General features: G+C 43.1%; 1 protein-coding gene across 3 annotated transcripts in view; it reads left to right on the top strand.

Annotated features, from left to right (window-relative positions):
- The window catches only part of KATNA1 (katanin catalytic subunit A1), a 65,100-nt gene extending 44,257 nt beyond the window's left edge, over positions 1 to 20,843 (top strand). For all 3 annotated transcript variants that reach the window (XM_044289579.1, XM_044289580.1, XM_044289581.1), the window contains exons 9-11: positions 3,069 to 3,203; positions 18,440 to 18,566; positions 20,472 to 20,843. In XM_044289579.1, the coding sequence (XP_044145514.1) occupies positions 3,069 to 3,203; positions 18,440 to 18,566; positions 20,472 to 20,670 (461 nt within the window). In that variant the 3' untranslated portion in view covers positions 20,671 to 20,843. The remainder of the gene's footprint in view (positions 1 to 3,068; positions 3,204 to 18,439; positions 18,567 to 20,471) is intronic.
- Positions 20,844 to 23,247: the final 2,404 nt, after the last annotated feature.

The raw sequence follows: 23,247 nt of genomic DNA, 5'->3' as shown, positions 1-23,247 counted from the left end.
CGGAGGTTACGCGCATGCGCACTGCTTCCCCGGCGCCTCTACATCACTTCCGGCTCAGCGCAGAAGCCGGAAGTTAGAGAAGACGCTCCGGCTCCCGCACGGTCTCCCCTGGAGGAAGCATCCTGCAGCCCAGACCCCCAGCGGGGTTGCGGCTACCGTTCCCCAGCCCCTAAGATCTTTGTTTCCAGCAGTGAGCCGCATAAACCGCAGGTACTGGAGGGTCTGGAAGGCTAAGGGACCCCGGCTTAAGGGTTTTAGCCCGGCGAAACAGAAAAGAACAAAAAAAATAAAGGTCCAAAAGAAAGACCCTCTCTCTGCCCCGTCCATTATTGGGAGAGGAAAAAACATTGGTGAAGGTGGGGAAAGGGGGGAGCTTTTAACCTCTGTTTCCTGTCCCAATAGTGGGCGGGGGAGACAACCTCCATGGAGGACGTCCTGGGAAAAAAACCTGCAAGTAAACCCTTGTATGTCTAAAGTAAACAGAGCCACACAAAAATGCTTGTAAAAAACAAAAAAAACATGATTTCATGATATCATTTACAAAACAAAAAACACAACTAAATGTGGAAACCAGTAAATGGGTAGTCCAGCTTTAAAAACCTTTTTTGTTGTTTTCCCCACCACAACCACAGTTTCCCTGGTCTTATGGAGGGAAACTTACTTACTGGTACCGTGTTGCTCTGTTCCGGCTTCTTCTGTTCACCACTGCTTTCGATGTGCACCTCTTCCGGCTTGTAAACTTCCTTGGGGCACGTGCTGCTGCAGCCAATAACTGGCCCCAGATTTGACATATTCCTCTAGCAGCGGCACACGTCTATTCCAGAAGTTTTCATAACCCTTCTCAGATTGCTGGAATACAACAATTGCTCACATCAATGTTTATTTTTCTGTTCTGATCCTTCAGAATAATTGAAAATAAAGAATAAACAGATCCTGTATTTTATTTTAAGCATCCGTTATGCTCATTTATGGACATTTGGCATCCATTATGGTCATTTCCGTCTGACATCCGCCTGCAAGCAGGATGCTTTTTTCTGTCTAAAATAACAAATCTCGGATGGAAATGGCTAAATTGGATGCCAAATGTGCTTAAATGAGAATAGCAGATGCTTGAAATAAAGGATCCGTTCTTTCTTTCTTTTTCTGTTCTTCTGACAGAGCGAAAAAAATAAACAGTGATGTGAACCAGGCCTAAGATCATTGCTGATTTCTTTCCTCCTTGCCATTGTGTGGACGCTTAAATGCTCCAGACCAGCAAACTGCTAAAACTTCTGCTTTTTATAGAGGTGGTCACACTTGCTGATTATCAATTAAGGACACTTGATTATAGCATCTAGCTGCTGCTGAAAAATTGCTTGTGTTAAATTAGTCTAATTGCTTCCACAGGAAATAAGTCTGGATGCATTTCTTTTTGCAAATAGACAGCATCCAGACTGAACCCTGGCCCATTCATGTTAATGGGTATATGCACATGAGCATTGTTTTTCACTGATCATCTGTCCTTTCAGGACAATATAGTGCAACATAGTCTTTATATCTTAAAGTGTAACTGTCATTCTTTTTTTTTTTTTCTTTGTGTAATGTATAGGGGCAGTGTAATATACTTTTAATTTACTGAAATTGTACATTTGTATTAGAAAAATAGCTCTAAAGTGGACCATTTTGAGCCTTAGCAATGCTCCTATGTCTTCTATTACATAACACAGTCAGTGTTTAGCAGGTCTCCACTGCTATGTAAACAGAAGACAGAGGAGCGTTGCTAAGGCTCAAAATTGGCCACTTTAGAGCTATTAGAGCTATATTTTTTTTATAGAAATATACAATTTCAGTAATTAACGTATATTACAAAAATAGTCAGTATCACTGCCCCTGCACATTACACAAAAAAAAGACAATTTAAGCGTTTAGTGCATTCACATCAGTGGGTTTGGGTTAGCATGGCATCTGGATGTAAACCATTTTTCACTGATTAATACTAGGAGATGGTGTGTGTTATTTAATTTTTCTTCACGCATGTCAAAAACTGGTGGAAAAACTGAAACGCTGAATGAGATGGCAGGAAAAATAGTTTTTTTTAACTGAACAGACCCGAGCACATTCCGTATCGCTTATGTGAAAGAGGCCTAAAGGTGTACTTGATTTCTCACAGACCGCTTCTGCATTTTGGCCTAGTTTTTGCTAAATAAAGATGTGGTGTAGTTTGTCATGTGCTGTTGTTCATTTGAGGGTGTATTTACCCAATTTTAAGACCTTCTAAAGAGCATATGTTTATTATGTTCTCTCTGTAAAACCATGGACTTCACAGAGGGTGTACTTTGTTTTTCTCATCAAGTAATAGCCACATATATCCTGAGCCAAACCACATCCGTAATGAGGTTACCTGAAATTCCACTTTAATTATAGGGGGAGCTTTTCAACAGCCAATTAGCTGTTTGTGTGTTTCCCATAAACTGCAATTGTGAGATGTATGCACATGGACAAAAATCTCTGTCAGGATACAGCCATGTCACCAGGTAGAAGGGGTGGCAGGTTCCTAGAGGTGGGACCACCTGTTAGATATTTAGGCTAGTGCTACACGATGATGTGTCACGCGACAAAATGGGTACAATTACATTATTGACATGTGTCACGTAACATTTTTTATAATGATAGTCAATGTTGCCGCACTGCGACATACTACGACACGACAGTCGAAAAATCCATTCAAGTCGGATGGATTTTTGCGACTGTCATGTCGCAGTCGGAACATGTCACAGTGCAACACCATTGACTATCATTATAAAAAATGTTGCACAACTTTTCTGCTAAACATGTTGCCATTGTAGCCCTAGCCTTATGGTGTTTCCTGTGGATATGACATGAATGTCTGAGGTGGGGAAAACCCGTTTTGATCATGTAGATTTACATACTGTTTTTCATGCCCCATTCTGAATAAATAGTATTCAGATGGAAATATAAAAAAATAAAATAAAAGATATTGGTTTAGTTGTCCGAGATGGTTGTGATGAGAGTTTACGGAGAAAAAGAAACGCATTAAAACAAGGAAGTGACCCATCCTTCATTTGTAGGTGTCGGGGGTGCCTCTGAAAATGAAGATCCATCTAAAATGGTAATGGTTCTTGCTGCCACAAATTTTCCGTGGGATATTGATGAAGCTCTAAGACGACGTTTGGAAAAGCGGATCTATATTCCTTTGCCATCTGGTATATGTATAATTCTTACTTTCTATATTTGTATTTTTTTCTGATGACTTGTTAACCTGTAGACAACCAGCGCCTGTACAGGGTTGCAGAACGTGACTTTACACCCAGTAATGTACCCCGTACATGTAAAAGTTCCCCCAAAAAGTTTCACATGATCCATCCGGTCAGATGAACACCGTAAAAAAATAAACAACTAAAAACAGGCCAAAACAACCATTTTTGGTCAGCTTGAATCACAAAAAGTGTAATACCAAGTAATCAAAAAGTCGTATGTACCCCAAAATGGTACCAATAATACCAACATCTCATCCCTTAAAAAATGAGTACCTACTTAAGACAATCGCCTAAAAAATAAAATGGCTTCGGAAATTGCAACACAAAAAGATTTTTTTATATTCAATAACGCTTTTACTGTGTAAACCTTAACAAAAATTAAAAAAAACAGACACATTGCGTATCACCACGTCCGTAACAACCGGCTCTATAAAAATATCACATGATCTACCAGGTCAGGTGAATGCTGTAAAAAATAAATACATAAAAACAGTGCCAGAGCATTCTTTTCTTCGCCTTACCTTACAAAATTTGTAATATCAAATGATCAAAAATTCATATGCACCCCAAAATGGTACTAATGAAAAAATCACCATCACACAAAAAATTAGCCCCCAATAAGACAATTGCGCAAAAAAAATATGGCCTTCAGAAAATGGCAATGCAAAAATATTGTTTTGTCCTCCTTATGTGTGTGTGTACATAGCTTGACAGACACCTAAACCTTTCCCGCCAATGAATTGACAAAGGAGCAACATCCAACTTTGACTTTATTGCAAGGATATATGAGGTAAAACTGAGGAACAGAAAAAAAATGCACTTACTAATGCAGTCTGACATATGACCATGCATATAATACATTACTGTACAAGGCAATGCACTTACAAACATGTGCAAGTCATGTAAGTTACATAAAACATAGATATATAAGATGTAGATAAACATCCATTAAGGTATACAGATATACCAGGAGCACCCTATCCTATTTGAATGACAAGTATGGTCCCTAGCTGCTAACCATAAACTGTGATAAAAGAGCAGAAAAAACATGCAAAAACACAATATGCATACAGATGCAAACCATATTGTTATATAGCTGTGTGAACATACCAGCGATGCTACCTTAAGCTTAGATGAAGAGGATGGATCAGGATCCTACTAAGCCGAGTGGTTACCTCTGGAATGATGGCTGTGATGAGGAAATAGCTGCTATGGGCATTGCAGACGATGTAATCAGAGTTCATAGGCTACAAGTTATGGGAGCTGAAATGGGTCAAACTTCTAATGTGAAGAGCTGCAGTGTATGCAAACGGCCCAGCCACCAGCTGGTGCAGTTACACCATGAGCAGAGAATTGTACATTATAAATATAAAGCATACTAACCATGCCTTAATTAACAAATAAACTCCTGAAGGCATGATAAACATACTTTTTCTTTTTTTTAAATGCTTTGTGTAAAAGTGCTTAAACGTAAGAAAAACGACCATATGTAAAATTGGTAGCTCCGCAATCGTATCAACCAGTAGACTAAAGATAAAGTGTCATTTTTCCTGCACAGTGTACGCTCCAATAAAAACCAAAAAGCAATGGTAGAGTCCCAAAAGCAAAATAAAAAGTGATCCAATACTTGTATGTGTCCCAAAATAGCATGATAAGGGCAACTCATCCTGCAGAAAATGAAATCCTCACATGGCGAAAAACATATAGTTGTTAGAAGATAGCTGTACTGGTACCTCAGGAAGACTGTTCAATACCAATATGGTGACCATAAAACCAATCCATTAAAATCTGTGCTGCAAAAGCCATATGGCTCTCCTTCCCTTCTGAGTCCTGGTGTGTGCCGCTACAGCAGTTTGGAACCAAATATGGGGTTTTACCGTATACAGGAGAAAATGAGTAACAAATAATGGGGTGCTTTTTCTCATGTTACCCCTTTTGAAAATGAACAATTTGGGGATAAAGCAAGAAGTCATTGGAAGAAATGACATTTTTACAGCCAAGTGTTTCTAAATTCTATAAAACGCCTGTGGGGTCAAAGTGCTCAGTACACCCCTTAATACATTTCTCGAGGGGTGTTATTTCCAAAATGGGGTCACTTTTTGGGGATTCCACAGTAGGGGTGCATCATGGTCTCCTTAAAATCAACATGGCGCCCAAAAAACATTTCAATCAATCAAATCGTAACATATGGGGTGTTGCTGTAAAATGTAGAATCAGGGTAATTCATATTAATATTTATTTTTCTGTTAACCCTTGCTGTGTTGCAAGAAAAAATTGATTAACAAAAAAACTTTAAAATTTTCACCTCCAATTTCCTTTTAATTCTTGTGGAACACCTCAAGGGTTAACAAAGTTTGTACCATCAGTTTTGAATAATTTGAGGGGTGTAGTTTCTAAAATGGGGTCATTTATGGGTGGTTTCCATTACTTAAACCCCTCAAAATCACTTTATAACTGAATTGATGCCTAAAAAAATGGCTTGGGAAATTTTCTTGAAAATGTGAAAAATTGCTTCTAAAATTCTAAGCCTTCTAACGTCCTAAAAAATTCAAATTTACATTTCCAAAATGATGCTGACATAAAGTAGACATGGGAATATTGATTGATAACGGTCTTAAAAATGTAATTTCTCTAATTAAATATTAACCCAAATTTACCATAAACCTGAAGTACAATGTGTTACAAGAAAACACTATCAGAATCAGTTGGATAAGTAAAACCATTCCAAAGTTATTACCACATAAAGTGACACATCAGATTTTCAAAAATAGAACTGGACAAAAAGGTGAAAACTGGCCTGGGGTACAAGGGGTTAAATAATAATGTGTTTATTGCCTGTTGGCATGTTTTGTAGGTTGTTATTAACCCCTTAAAGGGGTACCTACGTCCCTCCGGATCCCTGCACGATCACCACTGCATATCCCTGTTGTACAGACCAAAACATCCAGCGACGGGGAGGGCAGCCAATGGCAGGCTGTGACCAGCTGGGTGATGCTAGGGAGGCTGGTCACCTTTGCGACCTGCTATTGGCTGCTTCCCCGTCGGCGGATGTTTTGATCCATGTGACAGAGAGATGCAGTGGTGGTTGTGCACGGGTGCTGGCGAGCAGTTAAGTATGATCTATAGGAGAGTCAGTGTCTCTTTGTCTGTCTCTCTCTCTCTCTCTCTCTCTCTCTCTTTGTCTGTCTGTCTGTGTCTGTCTCTCTGTCCTGGATATAATATATTTTTTTAAGTTACTTGATCCTGTCTATAGTCTGTAGTGTCCTCTGTCTAGATTTTGCTAGCGTAGCAGACAGTGACAGTCTTGCTATACTCAGACCATTATTAAGGCTAGCACCGGACCTCCCCTACTCTATCGTAGAAGTGTGGCTGCTCAGTGCTTCTCACATTATGCTCCTCAATGCACTGCTCTTTGTTTCTCTTGAGTTCCCCCCCAACTGTAAATATAGAGCAGTAACTACAGAGTAACGCTATGTTAACACTTGAGCATATTTGATACTCGTGTTTTACGTGCGTTTTTGTCAGACGTTTTCACAGCGCGTTTTTGTAAATAGGAAACGCACGTCGTACGCGATTGACCACAGAGGCGTACAATGAAAAACAGAGGTGTTATGTGTTCGTACGCGCTGTAAAACGCGCAGGTAAGAACCATGCCCATAGGGAAACATGGGTTTCCGGCTGTTGAGGTTTTACAGCGCGTAGGAATGCACGCTGTAAAACGCTTAAGTGTGAACCTAGCCTAAAGATCGCTTTTTATATGGGATAATTATCAAATACAATCATTCCTGAGCCACTTTTTACCTTAACCGCCTCCCGACCACCTAACGCAGGGATGCGTCCTGCGGGTGGTCGGTTTGTTCCTCCTTGACGCATCTTCGCGTCATCTCGTGAGATGAGAGATTTCCTGTGAATGAGCGCTCACAGGATCGCAAGGCAAACTAGTTGATCATTCGCTGGCAGGCTGTAGATGCGATTTTTATTTTATTGTTTTAATCCCAAAAGGGTATATTAGACGCTGTTTTTTTAACAGCGTCTAATATACCTGCTACCTGGTCCTCTGGTGGTCCCTTTTTGCTTGGCTCGACCACCAGAGGACACAGGCAGCTCTGTAAGAAGCACCAATCACCACATTACACTACACCCTCTCAGGCTATGAGCTGAGCACTGTGATTGGCCAGCGCTGCAGCATGGGAGAAGGAGGCACCGGCAGGTTCCCCTGGGTGGAGCCTAACTGTAAAGATACTGGAGGCAATTACGGGAGAACGGAGCAGCGCCCAGGTATAACAGTAAGTGCAGGGGGGTCCCTCGGCGCCGCTCTACATGCCTGTATAGTTACTTTAGAAGTTTAATTCTGGTGAAAGGTCCTCTTTAAAGAATATATTAAGGGGGGGGGGGGGGTACTGAACATTTTGACCCCCTAAGCGTTTTACTGAATTTGGAAGCACTTGGCTGTGAAAATGAAAAGTTTAATTTCTTCTAAGAAAATGTTGCTTTAGCCCCAAATTTTTCATTTTCATAAGGGGTAATAGGAGAAAAGGCACCCCATAGTTTGTTACCCATTTTCTCCTGAATACGGCAACATCCCATATGTGGTGGTAAACTGCTGTGGGGGCTCATGGCAGGACTCAGAATAGAAGGAGCGCCATATGGCTTTTGCAGCGCAGATTTTCATTGATTCGTTTACGGGAGCCACTGTTTTATTTATTTTTTAAATGATTGTCTTATGTGGGGGCAAATTTTTTGTGGGATGAGGTAATGTTTCCATTGGTACCATTTTGGGGTACATAATACTTTTTGATCGCTTGGTATTACACTTTTTGTGTGGCATATAATGTGATTATTTTTATATATAGAGCAGGTTGTTACGGACGCGGCGATGCCTAATATGTCTATCATTTTTGTTGTTAAGTTTTACAAGGTAAAAGCCTTTTTGAACAGAATAAAATATTGTTTTTGTGTTGCCATTTTCTGAGAGCCCTATTTTTCTTTTCTTTTTTTTTTTTGTGCGATTGTCTTAGAGGCTCATTTTTTGCAGGATCAGATGACTGGTTCCATTTTGGGCTAAATATACTTTTTGATCGCTTGATATTACACTTTTTGTGAAGCAAGGTGACCAGAGAATGGCTTTTTTGACACCATTTTTATTTTATGTTTTATGTTGTTCACCTGACTGGGTGGATCATGTGATATTTTATTTTTTTATATATATTTTTTTAAGAATAGCAAGCAAGATATGCAATAGATCATTCAGAAAAGTATTCAGTAAATTATACATCTCATAATACAGATTAGAATTCTACAACATCATGACAAGTAAGAGCAAAGATACATCAATAACACATTATGCCAATAAAACATCCATGTTAGGCCTCTTTCACACTTGCGTTGTCCGGATCCGGCGTGTACTCCACTTGCTGGAATTACACGCCGGATCCGGAAAAACGCAAGTGTACTGAAAGCATTTGAAGACTGATCCGTCTTCAAAATGCTTTCAGTGTTACTATGGCAGCCAGGATGCTATTAAAGTCCTGGTTGCCATAGTAGGAGCGGGTAGTGGCGGAGCGGTATACTTACAGTCCTCGCGGCTCCCGGGGCGCTCCAGAGTAACGTCAGAGCGCCCCATGCGCATGGATGACGTGCCATGTGATCCATGCGCTTGGGGCGCCCTGACATCACTCTGGAGTGCCCCGGGAGCCGCACGGACGGTAAGTATGCTGCTCCCCCGCTCCCCGTTACACTTTACCATGGCTGCCAGGACTTTAGCTTTTTCTGAATGGTTACCATGGCTGCCGGGACGCTAAACGTCGGATCCGGCAATGCGCCGAAACAACGTTTAGCTTAAGGCCGTATCCGGATCAATGCCTTTCAATGGGCATTAATTCCGGATCCGGCCTTGCGGCAAGTCTTCGGGATTTTTGGCCGGAGCAAAAAGCGCAGCATGCTGCGGTAGTTTCTCCAGCCAAAAAACGTTCCGTTCCGGAACTGAAGACCTCCTGATGCATCCTGAACGGATTTCACTCCATTCAGAATGCATTAGGATAAAACTGATCAGGATTCTTCCGGCATAGACTCCCGACGACGGAACTCTATGCTGGAAGAAAAGAACGCAGGTGTGAAAGAGCCCTTAACGGTCCCACATTGTGTTGTGACTCCTTTTAAATGAACATCTTCCTATATTCCTGAATACTGAGTGGTAAGCTATACTGGGTTGCTAAACCATAGTGCAGGCATCCTCAAACTGCAGCCCTCCAGATGTTGCAAAACTACAACTCCCAGCATGCCTGAACAGCCTACAGGTAGCAGCCTACAGCAGGGTATTGTGGGAGTTGTAGTTTTACAACAGCTGGAGGGACGCAGTTTGAGGATGCCTGCCATAGTGTGCAAGTGGGCCGTCGTGACAGTCAGTGGAGAAGCACACCACGGTCCCCATATCTTTTGGAATTTGAGGGCATCCCCTGCGAGAATAGATAATCCTCTCAAAGGTAATGATGTTATTGACTAGAACCTTCCATTGGCCAACTGTGGGGGGCCTGTCCGCCATCCATCTGAGAGCAATAGCCTTTCTGGCTAAGAAAAGGGCCTCCCTGATGAGTGTAATAGCGTGAGCGCAAATCATCCTTCTAGGAATTCAGTATGGGCGAATGTGACTACAGTCCCACATGAGGTGCCAAAAATCCGTGCCTAACGGCGCACACCTGAGGCATCCTGTATGGGGCCTCCTACCCATTTAAAAAAGTCTAGTCGGGGTAAGGTAACATCTATGTAATATAAAAAGTTGTATCACTCTATTAGTGAGGGATGGTGATACAACTATTGGAGCCTCTAAAGCCTCGCTCCATTCTTCATCCGACAAAGTAGGTATGTTTCCTCTCCATTTGCACTCCGCAAGGGAGAAGCAGAGATTTTGAGATTGAGCAGATGTGTATAAAGGGCAGATATCGGTCCCCTTGGCCCCTGAGTTCTAAAAACCCCAATGCGTGGATATGCCGAGACCGGCCCTTTTAAGAGCCCGCATCTGGGCCTGGGCATGTCTCAACTGCAAATATCTAAAGAAATGTGATCTCAAAATTCCAACTTTGTTCTGTAACTGAGAAAGAAAGAAGAAAAATAAAATACCATTTTCATATAAATCTTTCAAATAATGTATCCCATATCCTTTCCACATAATTTCACCTTCACTATGTAACAGATGAGAAAGTAGTGGATTGTTCCACAGCAGAATATCATCCGGTAGATCATTGTATTGCTGCATCTTTGCAGCCCTCCATACCTGGTGCGCGAGTTTATGGATCTGTAAAAGCGAACCTGATACCGATGCAAGGCCTTTAAGAACGGGCCATAGAGTGGAGAGCCGCAAGTACCCCTACAAATAATATTCCGAATTAGGAAGCACATGCCGGGTCACCGATGGCACCAAATATCGCAGTTGACCAGCAAGGAAATACAAAAATAGGTCTGACAAGGCTGCCCCACCCTTATCCCAGCTCCCACTTAATGGCTAGTTTCCACCTGTTCCTGCCCCATATGAATGTCGCCATGATCGAGTGCAATCTATCAAAAAATGTGTGTGGGATAGGTACACAGGCATGTTCCAACAGATATAGAGCTTTGGGTTGGAGAATCATTTTGATTTAGGTTTATCCGACCCATGGTGGACGGCGGTAAGGTGTTCCAGGATTTAAATTTATCCATGAAATATGACGCCAAGGGGGTCGTGTTTAGTTCATGTGAGATAGCTGGGTCTTTCGTGATAATAACACCTAAATACTTAAATCTATCTACTACCATCAAATTATAATACACTGACAGCCAGTCCGAGGCCCATAAAGGCATGATGGCCGATTTTGCCCAATTTTTACATGGTTCATAGGGGAAACAGAGGGCAGCCCTGCCTGGTTCCTCTGTATAGTTTAAATGTTGATGACAGGGATACATTAATCATAATATTCACTGATGGGGAACTATAAAGGATATTGGCCCAGCTGATGAACGTGGGACCGAAGCCAAAATGCCTGAGGACCTGTACCAAGTAAGGCCATTCTACTGAGTCAAACATCTTGGCAGTGTCTAGCGCCGCCAAAGCCCATAATTTCCAGTCCGCACATCCAAGCTGAGCAATAACCTGTGCCCTTTGTATGTTACTGGAAGTGGAATGGCCAGGGATAAAGCCAGACTGGTTTTCGTGTATGATAGATGATATTACTCTATTCAGTCTGTTTACAAATAATTTGGTGAGAATTTTGGAGTCTAAGTTTAACAGAGAAATAGGACGATAGGACCTGCACTCTAAGGGGTCCTTATCGGGCTTTAGCAGGACTACAATGGAAGCCTCATACAGTGATTCCGGAAGCGCACCACCATCTAGGGACGCTTTGTACATGCGCAGGAGCTGCAGTCCCAGGATATCCACATATCTGGAATACACCTCCAACGGGATCCCATCCGGTCCCGGGGCCTTGCCCAAATTTAATCCTGTGATTGCCTCGTTTACCTCCTCCAATGTGATCTCCCCATCCAACAGCTCTCTATCCGGTGCAGATAACTGCGGATAGGAAACCTCCTGGAGGTATTCCTCCAATGCATGAGTAGAGTACTGAGCACGAGAACTATATAGATCCTGATAAAATTCCCTAAACCGGTCTAATATACCCTCAGATTCAGATATCACTACCCCACTATTGTCTGCAATACGTAGTATCGGTGGAGTCATATTATTCCTACGTACTACCTGTGCCAACACTTTACCCACTCTACTACCCTGTTCAAAGGTTTGCTGCTGCAAGAATAGCATCTTGCGATCACTTATTTTCCTGAAGTGGTTCATATAATGTCTGCCCTTCAGCATCCAGTCCATCCTGTTCTCTGTAGGATTAGTGACAAACGCAAGTTCTGCATTCCTGCACTGCATGCCCAGATCCTCTTCCCTATGATGGGAGAATTACTTAATATAAGAAATGGAAGATTTAAGGCACCCTCGCAGGAAGGCCTTCAAAGTCTCCCACAGCAAGGCCGGGTCGATGTCAGCTAAGTTAATTGCAAGAAAGGTATGAAGCTGGTCAGGTACCCGATCATTTAGGGACATTAGAGATGGCCAAAACGGATGTATGCGTTGCTTGGGCCTGCGAGCAATAGTGTAGGGGTTAGTGATCAAGGCCATTATAGGTGCATGGTCAGACGAACCCTGGGGCCCATAATGTATATCCCGCATTGCCATAAAGGTGCCAGGGGTGCCCAGGAGGTAGTCAATCCTAGATAGAGCTCCCCTATAGGGAGTGAAGCAAGAGAATTCGATTCGATCTGGATACCTCTCCCTCCATATGTCAATCCATCCCAGCTCAGACAGTAGGGGCGCCAGAGCTGTTTTAGATGACCGACGGATAGAACTATTGGATGGGTTGCGGAATCTGTCCCTTGATTCTTCCAGGGGCAGGTTAAGATCTCCCATGCCGAGAATCCCTGGTGATGGGAATTGTATCGCAAACCCTGCCACTGTCTGGAGCAGCGAGAGATTAGCCGGAGGATGATTATACATATTTAGTATCACATATGGTTTTCCATTAATATGAGCATATACAAAAACATATTTTCCCTCTGGGTCAATACTCGTATGATGTGGTTCCCACCGAACTGCCTGCTGTATCAATAATGACACCCCTTTAGAGTATGAATTAAGATAGGCACTTTCCACCCACTGAGCCCAGGGCTTCCTGACTCTCCCTCCCGTTTCCGTGGTAAGGTGTTTTTCCTGCAGCCCTAGGACATGTGGAGCATACCTATGGATATGTGTAAACACAGCCATTCGCTTCCTGGGCCCTCCCAAACCTCTCACATTCCAGGACATCACTTTAAGATCCGCCATAGTGAAATCCAGACAAAGTAATAAGGATAGACACCCAGCCACTGGGGTTCACTATGGCAAGGAAGGTACATGTTATCTTGAACACTCATTACTTGATTACTAGACATTTCAATAATAGTGTGTAACATAAGATATACTCTCAACCACCCAAACATTGGGTTAACTGTTAGAACATAAGCACAGCTAGAATAACAAATGGCCATGTGCATGGGGGACCTGCACGGTGTATACAGGTGGAATCCCAGTGCAGGTGGAGTAGCTGGATCCCCCCACTCACAGTGATACTTGCCGGTTTTATGGGTACCTTCAAAGTTGAACGGCAAATAATTAACCCTCAGCGTCCCTGAGTCCATATAGAGATATAATGCAATACATTACCGAACCATGAACCAGGGTAACTGTAAAAAAGTGGTCATAGTGCAGTCCTTGCAGGAACCTTTTCATCTCCCTTATGCATATCAATGGAGGCCTCATCTTCAAGCTCGATCACTTGGGAGGGGAACGGCGGGATCTACCAGATAGCCAGTCCTCCGCCTCAGCAGGGTTGGAGAAGAAAAGTGACTTGCCGCCGTCCATGACACGTAAGCGTGCCGGATACGCCATCGAATACTTGAAATTCAGCTCCCTGAGGCGTTGTTTAATGGAGACAAAGGTAGCTTGTTTCTTCTGCAGGTCAGCGGAAAAATGTGGATACAGAGAGATATTCGCCTATCCCAGCGAAATGGTTTGTGTGACTCTAGCTTGCGCCAGAATAAGATCCCTGTCGCGCCAGTTTAGCATGCGGGCTAGAAGGGGCCTTGGAGGAGCACCAGGAGGAAGTGGTCTGGCTGGAACACGGTGCACCCTTTTAACTGTGTATCCGGATGAGAAAACAGCATTGGGGAACACCTCTTTAAACTATCCTTCCAGGAAAGCTGCTGGATCTGGGCCCTCTGCCCGCTCTGGCATGCCGATGATGCGCACATTGTTGCGCTGTTTTCAAGATCGTCGCATTTTTGGCGGTACAGTTCCACAGACCCCTCCACTGCGGCAAGCCTTGCCGTAAGGGGCTGGTCAGACCCTCCAGGTCCGATACTCGCGTCTCGGTGAGCCCAACCCTTTCACGTAGTTGCACGTCCTAGCGCAAGAGGCCCAAGTCCACCCTAACCTCTTCTATCTTCCCTGTCAGGGAGACCTGGCACCCAGGTCTGGCCGCCATTAGTTGTTGGTGTGAGGTTTGCAGGGTAAATTCCGGAATGTGGCTGCTGTGCCGCCTGGGTCCTGGTGCTGGTCGCACGTGTTGGTGAGGGAGCTGCAGCGCCATGTTGGGCGTCTTGTCTGGCAAATTCTTTAAGATGCTCCGCCGCCATCTGCGCTTTGCTGGGGCTCATGATTCTGTTCTGGCACTTCTGTGGACCCAGGGATACCTTTCAGGTCAAGATTCGGAAAGTTGGGAGCCGGAGCTGCTCTTAGATGCGTCCAGCCATAACGGCAGTTGGCCACACCCCCTCATGTGATATTTTTAGAGCCAGTCGATACGGACTTGGTGATGCCCAATATGCAGTGCTCCAGACAAAAAAAAATGCCTAGGAGCCATTGGCTACTGAGCTGAAATATTTAGTCGCCCCAAAAAAAATGTGAGCTGAAATATTTAGTCGCCAAAAAAAAAATGCGCCCTTCCCGCGGTAGCGCCCCTCGCGGCGCCCTTCCCGCGGTAGCGCCCTCGCGGTGCCCTTCCCGCGGAGGCACCCCTCTTGATTTATGATCATGTGTAACCCTTACAGTTCTGGAATGTATTGGATAACAATGACAGCATTATGTCAGTGTTATACAATATATTCCAGGCCTCTAAGGTTTGCATAGCATCATAAATCAATATCGGTGCTGGAAGTACAGGACGGGGGGCTGCACTACGAGTCTGCAGTGTGACACTCGCTCGTCTGAAAGCAGCCTAATATTGCCGCTGATTACCTGATCGAGCAAATGCACATTCATCGGGTAATTGGAATCTTTCAGCATGTTTAAAATTCATTGTATGCCAGCAGCTGATTATGCTGTTTGATCACGGTCTGCTGCCGGCAAACAACTAGTCAGTATGGAGACAAGCGATGGCATTATCGATCGCTCCTCTCCATACTGTTGAGGAGATCGCTGGATGTGATAGCAGTGGTCTCCTCTGCTAACGAGCATGCAATTGCCAGGAAAGGAACGCTTCCCTTCTGACAATTGTCTCAATTAATCTGCAGTTCTAATACATCCTTTATTCCCAATAATTGGCCCGTGCAAAACTCACCCTTCTGATGAGCAGACAATTATCAAGAAGGAACAGTTCCTTTGCAATGATTGCTTGCCAAGTTGGTGCATTTATTAACTTGGAGATCATCTCTTCCCTGTATAGCAATGTCATGAACTGAGAACTAGCCTGTCCCTTATTTTTTGCTGATCTCTGCTAGAGAAGAACAATATATTTTTAAAGGCTTAGTACTGCCAAAGTGAAAAATAGAAACCGCTGTCAAATAAAAAATAAAAAATTTTAAACTCAATATTCATTAAAAAAAACAATACCCCTTTCTAATGGAAAACATAATTTAGTCTTATCGGTAAATACCTTTTCAGAAGTCCGACATGACAGCACACATGGAGGATGTCCTTTATACCGCTAAAGGAACAGGAAACACAGAGGTTAAAAGCCCCCTCCCTGCAAAGTAGAGGAAAAGTTTCCTTCTTGAGATACCACTCCCCTGGTTGTGTGGTGTGTCTGCTTAAAAAGTCTGCGGTAACCTTTTGTTCCCCGTTCAGGTGGACTGCTGATATTGACAGAACATTTTTCTGTTACATTGTTGCCCGAGAGAATTCGAACATGGTGACCTTGTAGTAGATCTTCTGAGTTTAGAGAGGTCTCCAAGACTACTTTTAACTCCTGGAAATTTTATGATTTCTGGGAGATTTTGTGATCCCAGTGGCCCTGGAAGTAAGCGTCTTGTATCTGGGCGCCTCAGTCTGACTTGCTGGCATCTGTTGTCACTATAATTTGAGGTTCTGAAGTCCAAGGAATTCCTAACGAAAGATTCTCTGGAACTTTCCACCATGAAAGACTCCGGATTAGAGAGTCCGGGATGAGGAGCTTTTTATCTAAAGTCTTCAGATCCCGTTTCCAGCAAGTCAGTATTGTCTTCTGCAGGGGTCTTGAGTGGGACTGATTCCAGGAGACCATGGAAATGCAAGATGTCATTAATCCCAGGATTTTCATGGCGGACCAGACCTTTTTCTTCTGGAATAAGGAGATTTCCTGGCACATTTTTACTTGTTTTTCTGTTGAAAAGAATGACCGTTGTTTCTCTGAATCCAAAAGTGTACCTAAGAAAAACTTCCTAGTTTCTGGAACTAGGTTTGAACTTTTTAGGTTGATGATCCACCCTAAGCGAGAGAGGCTGGACAGCTTGTTTTTAGACGGAATATCTTAAGCCAAAATGCTCGTCTGGATGTGTTAGATAGAGAGCTGCCTCTGGACGCCATCTTCAATAGTGGAATGGACTCTAAAATTTTTTCCTTTTGGGGTTTTCATTTTTAAATGGTTCTCAAGCTGGGAGAGCCACAAAAAAAGTGAACGAGACACTGAGGTAGCATCAATATTTGTGTTGATTAATGCATAAAATGCTTCCCAGGATTTTTTAAGAAGACCATACATTTTTCCATCCATAGCATATTTTAACCACGAGGAATCTTCAAAGGGCAAGGAGTTACTTTTGCAATAGGTATGTCTGTTTTTGGGGACTCTACCCATAGTTTTGTATCTTCAGCATTAAAGGCTAAATGGTTTTTAAATTCACGAGATATATACAGCTTTTTTTCCCGCTTCCTCCCATTCCTCCAAAATGAGGGACTTTAAATCTTCATTAACAGAAAGGAGAGACTTCCTTCTTGCTTTAAGTCCCCCCAAACATTTCATCCTGAATAGAACGAGGCTGAGCCACCTTTTCAATATTCATTGTTTGACGGACTGCGGAAATAAGAGTCTAAATCTTCAGGGAAGATTTTCCTCCCCTATTCCGCCGGACCAGAAGCAATATCATCATCGATCTCTCCTTCCGATCTATTATAAACAGATTCTTCCTCTGAATCTGAGTCTATATCCACTCTAGGTCTTTTAGCCTGAGATAGTGGTTCAGATTTTGGTATTAATTTAATGATTTTTGTAATTTCAGATAGCAAAGATGGTTGTTTCTCTTGTATTAATAAACTTGTAAGGATCAGCAAAGTTGCTTAGCGTAGGAATCCACCAGCTTCTTATTACACGTAGTAAATCTTTTAACTCTTTGTTCAGATGGTGTTTTATGAATCTCTTTATCATCCTGATATTACATAAGAAAATACTGCTTTCTATGTGGACAGAAGTTGTTCATCAGACAGGGTCATATATAGATATAATTTATATGCCCCTGGGTACCTTCCATGGAGAGAGATACACAACACTGATCTCCTATCCGATTTTATAGTCCTGCCTCCTGCCGCCATTAATCTGCGCCTTCCTAGCGTGTGACTGGCAATCCTAGAATGGATCAGCCTTCAGAATGGGATCCATTGCTTGCTTACCCAGGCCTGTCCGTCCTCTCGCCGAATCTCACGAGAGGACTTTTACAGGCGCGCTCCTACACTGGAATGCAAGCCGGGGCCCGCCTCCAACATGGCAACGCACAAACATGTGGAGCCACCGGAGGAAGCGCCGCGCGAAGCCGAGAGACTCCAACGTAGGAGGAAGCGGGACATCGCAACCAGACCCGGCGGCCTTCATGGGTACTGGTAAGACCAGGAAACCCCACCTTGAGGGGTGCTAGCCCGGCCCAAGAATAGAAAGGAAGGAGAGGCAGGACCCCCCCGATCCAATCTGGGCCTTTAAAATAGACAGAGAACCTCCCTGTTACTCCCAACCTAAGGGGACAGGAAGAACACTGGCATTGGAGGAGAGGGAGGGGCTTTTAACCTCTCTGTGCTTCTTGTCCCGTTAGAGGTATAAAGGACATCCTCCATGTATGCTGTCATGGAGGACGTCCTGGAAATGTCCCTTTTAACGAAAATTTCCATAAAACCATTATGAAGAAAAAAAATACTTTGTGTATAAGGAACACCTATAAGTACATTATCTAAAAGAAAAACTGTTTGTTAACCATATCAATGATCAAAAATCTGCCTCTTGAAGGGGTTGGACTTTAGCTATCAACATCAAATTATTGTACCTGTTGATGAAAAAAATTATAAAAAAAAAAAAATCATACTCCCTTACTCCATACCACTCCAAAAAGCTGGACAACCCCTTTAATGGGTAATTGTGTTATTTCCTTCCCAGCTAAAGGCAGAGGAGAGCTATTAAGAATAAACATTAAGGAGTTGGAGTTAGCTGATGATGTTGACATTGAAACCATAGCGGAAAATATGGATGGTTATTCTGGAGCAGATATTACCAATGTATGCAGGTATGTCTTCCAAAGAAGTGGGGGGGGGGGGGGATGTACTAAGCTAAATTTGCCAAAAACTGGCTTGCATCCTTTGCAACACATTTATTATTTGTTTGACACAATGTGTTTAAATTGTGCACAGTTATAGTGCATAAAGTAAGTCTTAGGGCTCTTTCACACTTTCGTTGTCCGGATCCGTCGTGTACTCCATTTGCCGGAATTACACGCCGGATCCGGAAAAACGCAAGTGAACTGAGAGCATTTGAAGACTGATCCGTCTTCAAAATGCGTTCAGTGTTACTATGGCAGCCAGGACGCTATTAAAGTCCTGGTTGCCATAATAGTAGTGGGGAGCGGGGGAGCAGTATACTTACCGTCCGGGGGGCTCCCAGGGCACTCCAGAATTACGTCAGCGCCCCATGCGCATGGATGACATGCCATGCGATCACGTCATCCATGCGCGTGGGGTGCCCTGACGTCACTCTGAAGCGCCCCGGGAGCCGCACGGACGGTAAGTATACTGCTCCCCCGCTCCCCACTACACTTTACCATGGCTGCCAGGACTTTAGCGTCCCGGCAGCCATGGTAACCATTCAGAAAAAGCTAAACGTCGGATCCGGCAATGCGCCGAAACGACGTTTAGGTTAAGGCTGGATCCGGGTGAATGCCTTTCAATGGGCATTAATTCCGGATCCGGCCTTGCGGCAAGTATTCAGGATTTTTGGCCGGAGCAAAAAGCGCAGCATGCTGCGGTATTTTCTCCGGCCAAAAACGTTCCGGTCCTGAACTGAAGACATCCTGATGCATCCTGAACGGATTTCTCTCCATTCAGAATGCATGGGGATAATCCTGATCAGGATTCTTCCGGCATAGAGCCCCGACGACGGAACTCTATGCCGGAACAAAAGAATGCAAGTGTGAAAGAGCCCTAAAATAGCTGCTGTCAAGACACCCAACATGACCTTTCACCACTCCTGACATGCCTGTTTTAAAAGCTTCTTGCATTCCCCATGTAAAAACCATTCTGTAACATCTAGTCTTATGGCTCGGTTGTGCCATTCCTTTATTATTTCTACTAGAAGTTATGAATGAATTGCTATTAGCCTTCAGTAAGGGTACAGAGGGGAGGTAACCAGTTGGGGGGGGGGGGGGGGGTACCTGCATAGACTGAAAATGGCATCACTGATTGGAGTCAGTCTGTGCAGGTACACCACCCCCACTGGTTACCTCTCTGTACCCTTACTGAAGGCTAATAGAAATTAATTCATAACTTCTAGTGCAAATAAAAAAGGAATGGCACAACATAGAGCCATAAGAATAGATGCTCTATAATTGGTATTACATGTGGAATGCATGGAGCTATTAAAACAGGCATGTCAGAAGAGGTGTCAGGTCCTCTTTAACACTGAAATTAGATTTAAAGAGGACCTGTCGCCACTCCTGACGTGTTTTTATGAATGAATTACTAACAGTCTTTAAAAATGGCCCAACTGCGTGTAACCAATTGGTGGCATGTCCCTGCACAGTCTGACACTATCCAGTCAGTGCTGCCAGGGGAAGACTGGGCAGACACACGCCCCCAGTTGGACCTTTTATGAATAATAGAGGAATGACACAACATAAAGTCATATGAATACATGCTCCCGTGTTATTACATGGGAACGCATGTAGCTACAATAAGACATGTCAGGAGAGGTGACAGGTCTTTAGTGGTAAAGAAATATTTAGAATGTCAACTGACAAAACGATATAATATGTATACATTTGTGTAAAGCCTTTTATTGAGTGGAGAACTCCACTACAAACTTGCCCACTGGCTTACTGGGACCCTATAGGAATAAAAGTATTCATGTATCAGTCATATACTTGAAATAAGAACTTCTTTACATGTAGTTTACCATATGAATGCATGTATCTCCACAGAGATGCTTCTTTGATGGCGATGAGAAGGCGCATTGAGGGTTTAACACCAGAAGAGATCCGCAATCTTTCAAGAGATGACATGCACATGCCAACTACAATGGAAGACTTTGAAATGGCTTTGAAAAAAGTATCCAAATCGGTGTGTGCCTCAGACATTGAAAAATATGAAAAGTGGATAGAGGAGTTTGGGTCCTGTTAACTTGACTCTTTAAAACTTGATAAAAAAAAAAATCAATCTGCCTCAAGTCTTGACTTGGTTGTCTTTTTAATTTGTATCTCTGTAGAGTTTAGCACTGGTTGCTGCATATTTTTAATGTTTTTGTAAACTGCCATGATTCTTAAAGTAATAAAAAAAAGCACTATTTGATTCTACTACTTAGCCCATTAATGTTAATCTGTACAGGGAGCCATCCATTCTTCGTAATTTCCTTGTCTTTTTTTGATTATGTAATAACTGAGAACATTGGGGGAGGTTTACCAACACTGGTGTAAAGGAAAACTGGCTTATTTGCCCATAGCAACCAATCAGATTCCACCTTTTCATTTTTCAAAGCTCATTTGGAAAATTAAAAGTGGAATCTGATTGTTTTCATGGGCAACTAAGCCAGTTTTCCTTTATACCAGTTTTGATACATTCCCCTAGTTTTGATAAATTTCCCCCATTAAGAGGTCCTTTTGTTGCTCTTTTATTTTTTTTCTAAAGTGTGTCTTTCTGGCATAGTTTCAAAAAAACCACCTAATTTTAAGAAACACTCGCCAGCACCAAAAAAAGCACGTGTGGTCTGCATTTCACATTTTCCATAGACCTTCAAATAACATCTGGAGCTGGTGTTTTTACCATAAAAAGACACAATAAAAAAGAGCTGGGGCAAAGGATGCCAGGACAAAAAAAAGTGCAGAAAAACATCACTGAAAATGATGATTACACTAACCGGTAATCTGATTTCCAGACTCACCACAGAGAGGGAGGATCTGCCCCCAGGGACAGGAAACCTGCAGAATAAAAAGGTGGACCCTCTCCCACCTCAGTGGTTTACAGAGCGTGAGAGTGACTCCACCCTAGGTTAGTTAATCTAACACCACTTGCAGAACCTTCTTACCAAACAGAAGATCAGAGGCAGAATTCAGTTGGAGCCGATAGCGACGGTAGGAGAAGACCACGTGGCAGCCTTACAAATTTGCTCAATAGAAACATTAGCTCTTTCAGCCCATGAGGTAGAGACTGTGCGAGTAGAGTGTACTTTCATAGAAAGAGGAGGAGAACTTCCACAAGATGTGTAAGCCAGGGGAAATAACTGTCCTAATCCATTTGGCTAGTGAACTCTTTATTGCTACTTTGCCCTTATTTATGCCAGAAAAGAGAACAAATAGCGCAGAGGACGCTATTTGTTCTCTTTTTGCTATCTCCTAACATCCAGGGAGTGGAAAACTCTTTCCTCCTAGTTTTTGGGTTTATAAAAAAAAAAGTTGGAAGGACTATCTCCTGGAGTCTATTGCATTTGGAAGGAACCTTAGGGTAGTTCTTAGACCAGATCCTTCCTTTTTACCGATCATCCAGGATGTACGTAAAGGGAAGATTGATAGAGAGATCCTGAATCTCGCAGCCCCTTCTCGCAAAGGTTAAAGCTACCAATAGGACTAACTTACAGGTATGGAGCTTTACTGAACAAGAGGGTCAATGGTTAAAAGGGAGGCCTAGTCAAAGCATTTAATACTAGATTTAGATTCCACCGGAGAATCCTGGGCGCCTTAACCAGAATAATTCTGTCCACTGCTTTAAAGAACCTTACCACCCAGGGATCAATAGCAACATTTAGACCAAAGAGGGCTGACGGGGCTGAAACCTGAACTTTGAGTGTTCTTTGCTAACCCCAGAGGAGAAACTCCAGGATCTGAATGACCGAAGTACCAGAGGGCAAAGAACCTGCCTTGATCCCCGAAAATTCTATGAATTTTTTTTCCAAACCCTAGCATAGATGGAAACTGTTACAGCTTTCCTACTTTTTAGTAAGTTGGATACTAGAGCTTCAGAAACCCTTGTCTAATTAATAAGGACCTTTCAAATTCCAGGCCGTAAGGTGTAGGCCCCTGATATTTGGTTGACAAACTGGGCCCTGTATCAGAAGTTCCGGGAGCTCTGGAAGAATCCAGGGGACTGTTATTGACATGGTCCTCAGGAAAGAGAACCATGCCCTTCTCGGCCAGAAGGGGCTATCATAATCACTCTTACGTGTCTGAACTAGTGGAATAAGCTGAAACGGAGGAAAAGCATAGCTTAAGGGGGAAAACCCATTTCTGAAGAAGAGCATCCACCCCATCTGGGAATTCTCTTGGGTTGAGAGAGCAAAACCGCTCCACCTTTCTGTTTATTCTGGTGGCAAAAAGATAGTCAGGCTGTGGGGGTCCCCATCCGTCGATCTCCTAAAAAAAAACGGAAGGGTTCAGAGACCACTCCCCCTGTCTCAGCTGATGAAGGCTCAGGAAGTCTGCCTGGAAGTTCTCCTTGTCTCTTATGTAGAGAGCAGAAATATGACTGACATTCCGCTCCAGATTTTGGAACAACAAATCTGCTTCTTTCATGAGGAAAACTGATTTTGTTTCCTCCTGATGATTTATGTAAGCGGGATTCACAGACTGAACAAAAACCCTGTTCAAGGGACTATAATAGAATTAGGTCAAATTACAATCGGGTGTCACAGAATAACCGTTAATTCTAAAGCTTCACTTTTAATATTTGTATTTAAAATTTACGACCCATATAATATAACAAATGCAT

This window comes from Bufo gargarizans, chromosome 4 (assembly GCF_014858855.1).
Source record: "Bufo gargarizans isolate SCDJY-AF-19 chromosome 4, ASM1485885v1, whole genome shotgun sequence".
In the NCBI taxonomy this organism is placed as follows: Eukaryota; Metazoa; Chordata; class Amphibia; order Anura; family Bufonidae; genus Bufo; species Bufo gargarizans.
Note: the sequence above shows the minus strand (reverse complement) of the source record. Positions and strands in the feature narration are given on the sequence as shown.